The 13,133-nt window shown below is 36.6% G+C and overlaps 1 protein-coding gene across 1 annotated transcript in view; it reads left to right on the forward strand.

Moving 5' to 3' along the window:
* The first annotated feature begins 1,833 nt into the window (after nt 1-1,833).
* Nucleotides 1,834-13,133, forward strand: part of LOC144968977 (uncharacterized) — an 18,074-nt gene continuing 6,774 nt past the window's right edge. The window contains exons 1-7 of the mRNA XM_078907884.1: nt 1,834-1,975; nt 7,602-7,712; nt 9,176-9,789; nt 10,331-10,490; nt 11,474-11,657; nt 12,302-12,522; nt 13,109-13,133. The exon at nt 13,109-13,133 is cut by the window's right edge and continues 122 nt beyond it. Of these exons, the coding sequence (XP_078764010.1) occupies nt 1,921-1,975; nt 7,602-7,712; nt 9,176-9,789; nt 10,331-10,490; nt 11,474-11,657; nt 12,302-12,522; nt 13,109-13,133 (1,370 nt within the window). The 5' untranslated portion in view covers nt 1,834-1,920. The remainder of the gene's footprint in view (nt 1,976-7,601; nt 7,713-9,175; nt 9,790-10,330; nt 10,491-11,473; nt 11,658-12,301; nt 12,523-13,108) is intronic.

The raw sequence follows: 13,133 nt of genomic DNA on the forward strand, positions 1-13,133 counted from the left end.
AACATGTTTGGAACCTGTCTTGCACAAACCTTCCAATGCCCTAATACGTCATTGACACCTTTCATGAATAAAGTTTTTAAAAAAATAATTTCAAAGCAATATCCCAATCTTAACTCTCCCATGACCAAACATTTTTTTTTTACCCTTTTGGCTGATCAGACTTTGTTCGTTTTCTCGAGTTGTTTGACCGTCTTTGAACATAGAACACTACTAATAAACTTGAGATCTAGATGTAATGCATTCTCACTTTTATTTCGGTTATTTCGTGATGGATTTCATAAAGGTTTGCTTCCTTTTGTAATTTATGAGCGAATAATAGCGTTGATCTCCAGCTTTGACCAGTCTGTGATTGGAGTCGCCATCTGAAGAACACTAGCAGTCGCTATTGCCTTCATTGGTGGTGCTGAAATTTCACAACAAAGAATAAAACTAAATTTTCTATGTTAAAGTGTTTACAGATGGAAATAATATTTTTGGGTTCAAAAGTTATGTCCATTTTCTGGTTTCTTTTCGCAACTGATTTCCCTACGGTCTATTGAGGCCAGATCCCCGAGAACAACTTTATGTCTCAGTGTGTTTTTGCCTTTTCCGTGAAACGACTTTAGATAAACAAATGATGACATATCGGGATAAATATAGGGAAAAATGGAATAAGCGTCGTTTGTCTCGAGTGGTTACGGAGAGACCTTTTCTCTCTTTGTGAAGTATTGCCGTTTAACCAGTACACAGCCGTACAATGGACATACGTACATTGTATTTAACATTTTGTCCAGAAAACTCGTCCTTCAAATATCGATCGATATTTGTAAGACGATTTTTCTCGCCAAATGTCTAAATTTAAACACGTACCTTTCCAGAGTACAGCAGTCCACAGGTTAAGTTGGTTTTGTTCTTCATTGCATCTGTTGTGCCCATATTATATTAAAAACACAGCTTATAGCGCCTAGTATTTACTCGTGGCCTTCGTAAAGTTATGGCCTGACACTGACCAAAAAATGACGCCAAAATGCCAGTCTTTTGCCACAAAAGAAAACAAATCGTGAGTTGTATTCAATAGTTCAACCAATGAAATAATTTGTTTCCATGAGCTCTACTAACGACAACTCACTGAGCGGTGCAAAAAAAAAAAAACGACAAATAATGACGTTAAACTGCCAGTCCTTTTGGATTTCAGTGTCAGGCTATAACATAACGATGGCTACGATTTACTTCGATATTCCCTTACCATTTTGGTTTAAAAATTACATTGCCCATTTCTCAGAAGCAAGACACAAAGAGCTGTCACAAAGATGTTGTTTGTAATTAGTACGTTAGAGTCATGTGGTGGGTTTCTCAAACAAGACTCGTAAAATGCACATCCCCCCCCCCCCACCTCCGTTTAGGCCAGACTTCGAAAATCGATCGATTAAAAAATGGCCCTCATTTGATCAAAAAGTTGCAAACCTAACAATCGCTTAGAAGTCTGCCGCTGTTTTTAAAAACACAGTATATGCAATGTGTTAACCCTACAGCACATACTGTGTTCTTTTATAAAACGGCAGAAGTGTCACGACACGACCTTAGAAGTGTCACGTTTGAGACTTACTTTGACACGTTGAGACTTACATCAATCGATCTGTATACGAAGTAAAAAAAAAAAATTGTGGGCAAAATTAAAATAAAATGTTTTGTCAGAATTCGGCACAAGAGCTTTGCTCGTGCAAGTTTTCAGAATCGGTGACAACGATGTGATGTATAAGAACAGATTACGACTCATTCTCCAACACCTAAACCCCCCTTGTCTTGTCAGAGCCTTGGAAAGGATGTGTGTGTGATAGATGGACAAAGCGGTCACTCCTATCTATCTTTGACGTTTTGTACTGTACGTAGGTAGGTAGATTCACAAGGAGTGATAGAAGATACCATGTTCTGTTTGTTAACATGAAACTTTTCAGTTGGACCTTACATTTCATTGCGTTCATCTGTCTTGTTTATGGTAAATATTTTTTAATAATCCCCCATAATTTTTTCCATCGACAGCCTTGTGCCATTCAACATGTTATTCTTGATTGAACTTTATCTATTCGTTATATTTCTTTTTGATCTGTCAATATTTCTCATTGTGTATTTTTTCACAGTCAGCATGCTTGTTTAGTTAAATAAATTTACTATGCATTTATGTTATTGATGTATATCATGCTTGTCATCTTTATTTTTGTAAAATCGTGGAGTGAGTCAGTAGTTCCGTTGTACTCCGCTTCGTTTTGAAACAAAGTCAAGCTATGTTGAACGTGGTCAATGACCGGATGAGTAAAAATGATCATAAAATGTTGTCCGTGGCAATGTATCCTTGGGCAAGACTCTTAATTTACTCATTTCGCCACTCGACTCAGGTGTGAATGAGGTCATAGTGACATGACGTATTATCTTGTAAGAGTTTTAATATAAAAACAAGCAACATGTAACTTGTGACATGGAAGCGCGTGGAACATGGTATATCCTGAAAACCACAATATGGATGTTCAGTATAATTTATATTTTTATGATTTAAATAACTGTAGCTTGATCTATAGAAACGTCGATGTTAATTTGAAATCCAAAATATGATGTTTCAATCTATACATTGTACATATGTATTATCTAATGATTTTTCCAGCCATGAACAAATATTCATTTTAATTTAGTCCTGAAATGCAATTTAAACTGTCTGAGAGGTAATAGTACATAGGCCACTGAACTGAAAATGTGGACTGTAGTAAGGAGATTGGGAGTGATCTGCTAGTCAGGTTTTCGTCCAACCAAATCATTATCACATGATTTGTTGTTGTCCAACGATTAAATATTATTTCTTAATGAATGTAAACACGCTGCTTTGTTTATGAAAGTTACAAATATACTCATACGTCAAGTTGAACAAAGTGCCCTTTTGTAATATTTGATATTTCGGAAATTGTGACCACTTTATATAATCTAGTTCATTTTGGCATATTTTGCAATGTTTCGATATAAATTGTCCCCATTGAATATAAGCTACCATGACTTGCTTATAAATGCCTTCACGATAATGCTACTGAATATTTAACGTCATTTTTTAAATTTTAAACACACAACGTCTATCGCTCAGTCTTCTTAATAATTATTATCCCTTAAGAAAAAAAAATCCTCAAAACCAATTTTATTCAGCGATCACATACCTTTTCCAATCCGGCGGTGTATATCATTAACTGTTTACAAAAGGAACTGTCAGACTGTGGGTGCCTCTTACTGGTAGACTGGTACTGTATGAAATGGAAATATGGTTCTTTACGGCCTGCTGGGGGAATAAATGAAATTATGAAGCGCACTGAGCGTTGTTTATTTGCGGAAATACTCTCTATATATGTTCATATTTATCTTTATTTCTCAAAATCCCTCATAACTATTTTATATCGACCTCCTTTTTACACTAATCAATAGTTATTATATCGATTTGAAACTGTTCGTATGTATAATATCTCTTACTAACTGTGTAGGTATGAAATTGCTACTGTCAAATTATATAAATTGACTCATTATATAATAATACATATCATAAAGAATTCAAGAAAATTAATTTTATAACACCTCCTTCACTCTTTGCCTTTAACAAAATAAAGGTCTGATAAATTTGTGATATTATATGACCATGATAAAATGATGGGCAAACTAATATCTAGTTTATTAACCACAGTGTTATTTTTAATAAAATTTTACCAAATTTAGTATTTTAGAATTTTCTTAAATATATAAGGTGTTATAATATGTTGCAGTATTTTGTGGGTTTTTGTTTTTTTTAAACCAGTTAATTGCCCTACTCTAGAAAGACACGCATTCAAAACTATGGGCAGAAAACTCGTCCAAATTACGATCAATTTAAATTACCCTTATCTTGGAAAAAAATCCCAAACAAACAAAACAAAAACAAAACTCTTAAACCTGGGACCTCGCGAGTTTTTGGCTAGATGCGGTTCATTTAAATTGATCGATATTTGAGGACAGTTTTCCAGCCAAATTTTTAAATACGTGTCTTCATGAACATATCTAAGTCATAAAACCTTATTGAAAATGAAAGTAGATGCATATTGCATTATTGTGAGGATTTTTGAAGTGTTATTTAACCAGTGTGAGGGTAAATTGTTCATTTTCAAAGTTAACTATAGCGACTACAATTTTTATCTCCTAAAAATTACGAATATTTACATTTTCAAGTTGGCAGGTCTGAATGCATTATATATATATATATATATATATATATATATATATATATATATATACATATATATATATATATGTGTATATATATATATATATATATATATATATATATATATTCAGGTTCACTCAGCTTAATCTCACATCGGTTAATCGCACACTCCGCTTATACACTTCATATTCCCGAAAAACGGATTTTTTTTCTATATAATCACTCCGCTTAATCGCACACCTTCTCCGCTTAATCGCTACACCCTGATTCCATCTTAAATGGACAAGAATATACCCATCATCGGTGAATTGAGACCTTAGGAGCTATTGGACTCCGTTAAGCCACACAAAAGACAACGCATGAATAATGAAGATGAGGATGAGTCATCGGAATGTGACATACCATCCCTGAAAAACACTGAAAAACTTGGTATAGTGGACAAACTAGGCCGCTTCATCCAAGAAGAAGAATTGACAGGTGATCTACCAAGATGGGTGAGATCGAAGACAAGGGTTTATGAACATCGTGCAGAGAATAGAAAGCAATCGACTCTTTGCGATTACTATTCTTTAAAATAATAATGTCACATTTTGTTGTCGATTAAACTAAAAAAAAAATAATTTAAAAAATCAAAACGAAAGAAGACCCCCCCCCCCCCCAAAATAAAAAAAAAACAAAAAAAAAACAACAAACAAACAAAACAAACCCAAACAACCAGAAACAAACAAAATAAAGGGAAAAAAAAAACCCCAAAAAACCCAATAAAAATCCTCTAATGAGGCCATGTTTTGAGCATGACGGTCCCATACCCGTAGAAAACTCAGAACAGAAGGTCCTACATGAATGGCACATGAAAGCTGGTGATTAGATTTTATTTTTAGCTTTCCTGCTTAATCGCACACTCCTCTTAATCGGCACACTAACCCAAACTCCTTAGGGTGTGCTATTGAGCGGAGTCGACTGTATATATATAAGGGGGGGGGGGGGGGGGGGGGGGGAAGCGAAGTGGCCGAGTGGTTAAGGCATTGCACTGTGATCCTGAAGCTCCCGGGTTCGCGCCCCGCTTCAGGCACGTCGTTTTTTTCCTTATGCACGATTATTAACCCCCAATTTGCTCACTTGGACAACATGGGTGATTCCTGTTGACATCAGACATTCTGTTTGAAGGATTATCTATATTCCTTCACGAAATGCCAAGGCGACGGGATCTTATGGTGCCGTTGCGAAAGGACGTAGTTAAAAAAACAACAAACAAACAAAAATATATATATGTAGCCAGTGAGTGATCCCATTTATATTTTATATAGCTCTAACCATCATTATCGAGCACTTTCGTACCTACGTGTACCCACCAACACTCATATATATATATATATAATATATATATATATATATATATATATATATATATATATATATATATACTACACACAATCTTTTAAAAATAGACCCAAAAAAGAAACTAGTGACATGTCTGGATGTTCCCGATGTCAACGATTTCCTGAGAGACTGTCAGGTTCATTGCTATCGTTATACCTGTCCGTGTAATCAGTAATGCAACGGTTGGAGTGACCCATGGCTGACGTGTGCTGATGACGTCATCACTATGTGACGACCTGTTTTATCATTATTATGCTTCAACGATTTATGCAGTAAATCAGAAGAAAAAGGAAATCAACAATGGACATCGGAATGATGTAACATGTTATTGACTTATAGGAAGACTAGGGTACCCATTGAGAAGTCCATTTTAAGAGATGAGCTTGTACTTTTATATCCTCTCTTTTTCTTACTTTGTGTGTGTAAGGGGGGGGGGGGGTGTTGTGTCCTTTTTTTTATTTGTATGTTTGACTTTGTTCAGAGATAAAGAAATGATCTACTGAGGCCTAAATCGTATTTGCTCAGTGATTGTTTTTTTTTTTTGAGGTAGGTTGTTTAACTACGGCATTTGTTGATATTAAATGACTCGTATGAGTCTGAAATATTTTCGAATGCTGCATCTCTTATTTAGACCTGGCAAAGAGAAAGGGGACGAGAAAAGAAACGAATCATTCACCTGCTAATCCAACTACACGCAGATTGCACTGTTGACCAATCAACTGTTTCGATTCAGACACGGACATCATCATAATAAGATCACGTAGCAGCACGACGAATCGGAAATTGCGTGATCAATAGGGAAGATAAGTCGTGACACACAACCTTTCACTTTTCCGGTTCCAAAATCATTGGAAGTGTATATGTAGCCAGTCCTTCAGAGGACTAATAATGAATAGGTTACATATTGAATCATTAGGTGGCATAGCTATTTTTGTAGCATGGATGTGCTATAGGCAGATTCTAAGGATTACGAGACGTAAAAGAGCGAGGATGGATGATATTTATTGACGACCAGAATATATTTAGATTAGAAAATAAGATACCACCACTCTGGAACCGGAAGATCAAATCGCAAAGGAATGTATCCAGTCCTCCAAAAGACGGGTTTTACACTTCTATTGAGATTGGAACCCGTTATTTGACATCACCTTTTCGTTCCCTATTAAATATGTGTTTTCCACTGTTAAGTTGTATCAATGGAGTGTCAGAAGTCGAACAACTTCATAATCATATGAGCATTAAGCCTAAAAATGAAAACAGCGCTGCCAGACTAGTATTCATGAAGCGTAGGTGCGATTCTGCCAGACCTCTGCTTCATGGCCTGCATTGGCTGCCTGTTGAGAAAAGGATTAATTTCAAAGTTTGTGTTTTCGTGTATCGTCTTGAAGGTAATTGAAGGTAATTGAAAGATATTCAAAACCCCGCCCCTTACGTTCGGCCAGTGATTCCACCAAACCAGTTGAATACGGAAAAATGCTGGAATGAGATCCTTTTCTCAATTCGGACCCTCTGTTTGGAACGCCTTACCACAGAGCATTCGTGAAAAAGAATCTTTGTCTTTTTATAAACGTTCGCTTAAAACATATCTGTTTCGTCTTTAGTAGATGGTATGAGAAGAAGGATAGGTCTGGTTTGTGTTGTGTGTTGGGTGTTTGTGTGTGTGTGTGTGTGTGTGTGTGTGTGAATGAGTATGTTTCAGCCAAAGTAATTTATAATTTAAGTGCTCAGAGTCTGGTGTCTAGGAGTTATAGCGCTATAAGTTTTCAGCATTATTTATTATTATTATTATTATTATTATTATTATTATTATTATTATTATTATTATTATTATTATTATTATTTAAAAATACATTGCAAACATTGGATAACTAAACACAGACCAATATGGCTAAAGGAAGTTGCTCCGTAGATGCTATTAGTGGCCATATTATTAACCAAACCAGAAGAGCTCCCAAGCGCAAGGATCTTGATCTAGATTAATCACATGATTCACTTTACTTATTTGCTTATGTTGTTTCAGGTTTCGAATATAAGACTATCTGCTTGATAGATTATATTCCAACGGAAGATGAGCTTGAAGGAGAAGGGAGAGAATGGGAGGGTGGTATGGGACGACGTGGAATCGCGTGGGGTAAGTATAGATAGTTCGAAGATGACGTCGCTCAGGTCTTTGTTATTGTTTTTTGCCATCCGCGTTTATGAGTAATGCTGACTGAACTGTATTAACCCGACTATAAACGTTCATGGACACACACAGTTTTGTGTGTTGGTCCGTTATACTTCCGGATGGCAATGTTATGAATCGCTTAGCCAAGCGCATACTATCTTTACTATTCTTCCAAACTACGAACCCCAACCACCACTGCAACAAAAACAATAACAACAGAAACAATAACTCAATAACAACAACAACAACAACAACAACAACAGCAACAACAACAACAACAACAACAACAACGGCAATGTTACACGACATGTTTCTCATTAATAAGTGGAGGGGCGGTGCAACCCAGTACTATATCCACAAGATGCCATCTTCGGCGACAGATGAAAAAGGCATTTGTGACCTATCGTCTCAAAACGGTATTATGTCAGAACGAACCATATGCTTAAAAGCCGAATTAAATGTTAAACTGTTCAAAAATATAAATTGTTGGCATTAGCACCCTAGAATATGGTATCCATTCTCCTCAATAAAACATACAAACTCAACACAAGTCTGATATTTCTGGCTATAAATTCAATTTTCAACATCTTAACCATCCCGACTTAATACCGTTTTGAGGCGAAGGGTCACATTTTTTATCATAAACAAATCCATTCAGAATTGAAAAGAATTCACTGATCTGTTGTGACTATGTTTAAATGATATGACTACACCCAACAGGGGGGAATTAACAAAAATGATCTGCTTACACGTCAGATAAGTAGAAAATGGCCGACGATCTAAAACCCGACGTCCTTGCTAGCGAAATTCAAGTAATCAGATCAGTCGATGATCAAAATATAATTTAGGTGGTATTCGTTAATTTAGTCATGCCATTGAAATTCTGAGACACTATGCAAACAATTTTTAAAAATCAAATAAACAAAACAAACAAATAAATAAAAGACCAAAACACTTGGTCTTTATCAATGTTTGTACTCGTATTTTAAACTGCACACGCGTCAAATTGATAATTTAACATAAGATAAGATAAGATATACTTTATTGATCCTGAATGGAAAATATCATAATGTTACACATCATTCATCGTTATATTAGCACAGATTTATACACTGTCATGAACTAATTAATGAAAATACGTAGCTAATTAAAAGCAAAATAAACATCAAATATAATAAAATAAAATTAAATAAAGTAATGAATGGGCCAATGTATAGTATAGAGTATCTCGTAGACCAATCGGTTGGAGTTGTGAAAAGGCGGTATAACATGAATCAGCTTTTTGACCAAAGACGATGGATGTTTGTGTTACATTAAAATCCCCCGATGACTGGGCTACGAAGCCTGCATATAAATATTGTAGATCTTGGAACGAGTCCAAATTATGTTGTATACCAGATTTTTGTTTATTTCCTTTCAAACTCCAGGTGGTCCTCCAGGCGCAAGCTTCCCACCCAATACAGGATACTACGGCGGAGAGGCCGATGAGTTTGAAGCCGAAGAATGGAATGGAATGATGGGTGGTGGTGGTGGTGGTGGTGGTGGTGCTGGTGCTGGTGGTCGTGGTGGTGGTTGGGTTGGTATGGGAATGGGAGAAATGGATGAGTTTGAAGGTGGTGGATTCTACGGGCAGGCAGGGCCATCCCCGTGGCCTGGTGGCGTTACTTATGGTATGCCGATGTTCCCTTCAAATATGAGTAGTATACCGCCCTGGAGGAGGCGAGGAGCGGGAGGCGGCTATATCGATGCCGATGGGGAATGGGAAGATGCAAAAAAGCGGAGAAGAAGGAGGAGGAGGAGGGCGATAGAAGCAAGGAGAGCAATTATTATGAACCGAAATTGGTTGAAAAATGGGATGGGAAGAAAAAGAATGAGGACGAGAAGACAGATAGGTGGAGGTTTCGGCGGAGGAGGAATGTGGAGAGCTCCATCACAGCACACACCCGGTTATCTAAATGGAAAATTGACATGTGATGATCAGTCCAGTATTCATATCTTGAACGTGACGTTGGGCTACGCTAGGACACCTAATTGTGGACAGGTAATCTTTGTTTATTAAATGTTTCAACAAGTAATCATGAAAGGCCACGAGGATCATGAATCTGAAATTTATACTAGCTTTTTATCGTTGAAGGAATGCTAGAAATTGCTTACTGCCCTTTGGCTAGATCGTTAAACTATAGCAAAACACTCTCCGCTAGTTCTATCAGACCCAAATGTCCAATTACTGTTGGTTGGACAATGGGCGGGGTTTGGAGTAGAAAAAGAAATCTCGATTGCATACGGGATCGATACCGGTCCATATCCCTGTGAGACGAGTATTCTGCCTCTGAATTCTGGCTCTTTACTCACTTTCTCTCACCGTATTCAGGTGTAAAATGAGTACCTGGCCGTTAACAGCGTTGTCTTTGTCTGAAAAATTGTAATATCGCCTAACAGGCGTTATGTTCCGTCCTACATGTTGAATGTTGCTGTTGACCAGGGACCCCTTGTAAAGCGCTTTGAGCATGTTTAGTGGATATTGCGCTATATAAAAGCTCTTTTTAAAAAATCTAAACATACCATTTAAACATCTTTCTCAGGCTGCTCACTACGGATGTCAAGGCTCGTCGTCCAAAGCTACCCAGGTTCTAAACTGCCAAGGAATGATTGGAAATTGTGACGTCACGATTACACGTCACTTTATGAGCCGATGTGGTCAAAGACTCAACTTTGCTTTCATTGGATATGAGTGCATACCAGGTAACACGGGAGATTTGCATAAACATTTCACTCGCTTAATCGCACATCTTCGGATATTTGGGCAAACCTGTCGGAGTCGGAGAACATAATTAATCAGGTATTTACCAAATAAAAATACCAAATGTTTTTTTTAAAAGTGGGTTTAATATAGTAAAGATAAGATAAGATATACTTTATTTATATAATTGATCCTTGTCTGGAAATTATAATTTTGTATCACAACACAATTCGGTAATATATAAAAGAAATATCAAATGTGAATAAATTAAATAAAAATTGGCAAAGAATATTAAAAGTCTTAAAATGTACAGTGGAACAACAAGCGGATATATTATGGTGACTATGATTATACTTCTGATAAAATTCTTGTCCAATATAAATAAATAATCAATGTTAGGCACATTGTGCGATTATCAAATGTGTCATTAAGTGGAGTGATCTGCTTATATCAGATATGAGCATCTGTGATGCTTATAAGGTGAAACCGAGCAAATTTGGCATCGAATTTGAGCTTCAGAGTTGGGTTTGTTAACTAGCCTCGATCATTTTCTATTTTTTTTTCAGAGTTAATATTCTGTAGATCTTTTATACTTTCTTTTGTAGGTGATGGATATGCCGTGACATTTTGTCATTTTAAGTTCCATCAATTATTTGTTTTCCTCCATCAACCCAGTGCAAATAAGTATTTGTTTATCTTTATCTGTAATGGTAGTCATTCCCCAATGGCTGTGTTTAATATCGCAATACGGTCTCCTTTGAAGATATCAAATTAGGCAGAACATTTTCGTGAAAAACATTCAAAATGTTGACTTTTGTTTATTTATTTATTTGTCTGGTTGTTGTTGTTGTTGTTGTTGTTGTTATTGTTGTTATCGTCGTTGTTGTTGTTGTTGTTTTTGTTATATAGCTGATGTTTTGAGTTACATTTTACGCAGGTATTTTTTTTTCTTCAACAATATACAGTATATATTATATCTTTCCAGCTACCCGGCGAGTTGATATCTGTAGCGGTCACGACTCGGATGAGACCGGAAGCGTGGTCATCTCATCACCCTCTTACCCACGTGCCGTGACGTCACCGGGTACAAGTGACGGAGATGATATTGTGACGTGTGAATGCACAATTCGAGCACCGGCAGACGCTAGTATTCATATGGAATACTTAAGGTACGTGTGTTGTTATATAATCTAAACAAATTGAAATAGTAGAAGATAAGGAAGAAAAAAAAACAAACAACACAGTGATTAATTCTCTCCTTATCAGCCATTTTCAGAATTTTCCCCAAAACTTCACACCCACCCAACACAAAAACAGACATTTCTTACTCAAACAAAAAAAGCAACAAGCACATTCTATACATAATATTGTTCGACAATATGAGCTCTATTACAGAATGTCAAGTTTTATATAGCTATAGCAAAAAGAAATGAAATCTGGATGAGAAAAGTGACTGTTGCATCGTAACAAATGTGGCGATTTTCCAATATGGGTTCGAACATCGCGCTCGGCGCATAGTTGAGTCCTTGGAAAAGGCTCTTTACTCACATTCTCTCACAGTACTCAGGTGTAAAATGAGTACCTAGCCGTTAACAGCATTGTCTTTGTCCGAAAAATTGCAATATCGCCTAACAGGCGTCATGTCCCGTCCTACATGTTAAATGTTTCTGTTGACCAGGGACCCCTTGTAAAGAGCTTTGAGCACATTTAGTGAATATTGCTCTATAGAAAGCTCAATTTTTAAAATATTTATAATCATAACCCCCCCCCCCCCTTGTTTTTGTTTTTTTCTTCTTTCTTTCTTCGTTACCAGAGCCAAACTCCCGGGTCATCACGGTTCGTGCGAGGGAGACTTACTTCTCCTGGAGACCCCGGAACCGAGCAACGACGGTCGATACATGATTGTGTCAGAGATCTGTGGCACCAACTACACCACCCAATCCCAGGACATTCAGGACAACATTCTACGTCTCACCTTCCTGGGTGGCTCCCCAGTCCAACACACGCACGGGGGATTCATAGGGAAATTTACAGGTGACTATTCTTTAACCCTCTCCTTTTTACCACCCATAGAAAAATCGTCACCGACAATTTCCTCATTCTGATTTCTCTTGTACTTTACAAAATTTAAAGAAATGCTTTGATTACAGCTATAAATACTAAACACTGTGTTGTAGAGTTCACTTTTTATTCTTTTGTTTGAGTAAGAAAAGTCTATTTTTGTGATGAGTGGGTGTGAATATTCGGGGGAAATTCTAAAAATAGTTGGTAAGGTTGTCTTAAAATTGTTTTTAAAAATTGGTATCGAATCTAGAAAGGAATTATAATAAATGAAACAAATGAAACTTACCATTTCTTCATCATCTTGCTCCTCCTCCTCCTCCTCCTCCTCCTCCTCCTCCTCCTCCTCCTCCTCCTCCTCCTCCTCCTTATTATTATTATTATTATTATTATTATTATTATTATTATTATTATTATTATTATCATTATCATCATTATCATCATCATCAACATCACCATCATCATCATCATCAGCAGCAGCATCGTCATATTAATATAAATGTTGTCTTTTGGAATTTTGATTTCACAATCTATTACGTTATTTCTATTCCTCGCCCAGCTATTTCCAGTGACGGGGATCCTTC

Source organism: Berghia stephanieae, chromosome 3 (assembly GCF_034508935.2).
Source record: "Berghia stephanieae isolate SIO BIC M18660-M18661 chromosome 3, UCSD_Bste_1.3, whole genome shotgun sequence".
NCBI lineage: Eukaryota > Metazoa > Mollusca > Gastropoda > Nudibranchia > Aeolidiidae > Berghia > Berghia stephanieae.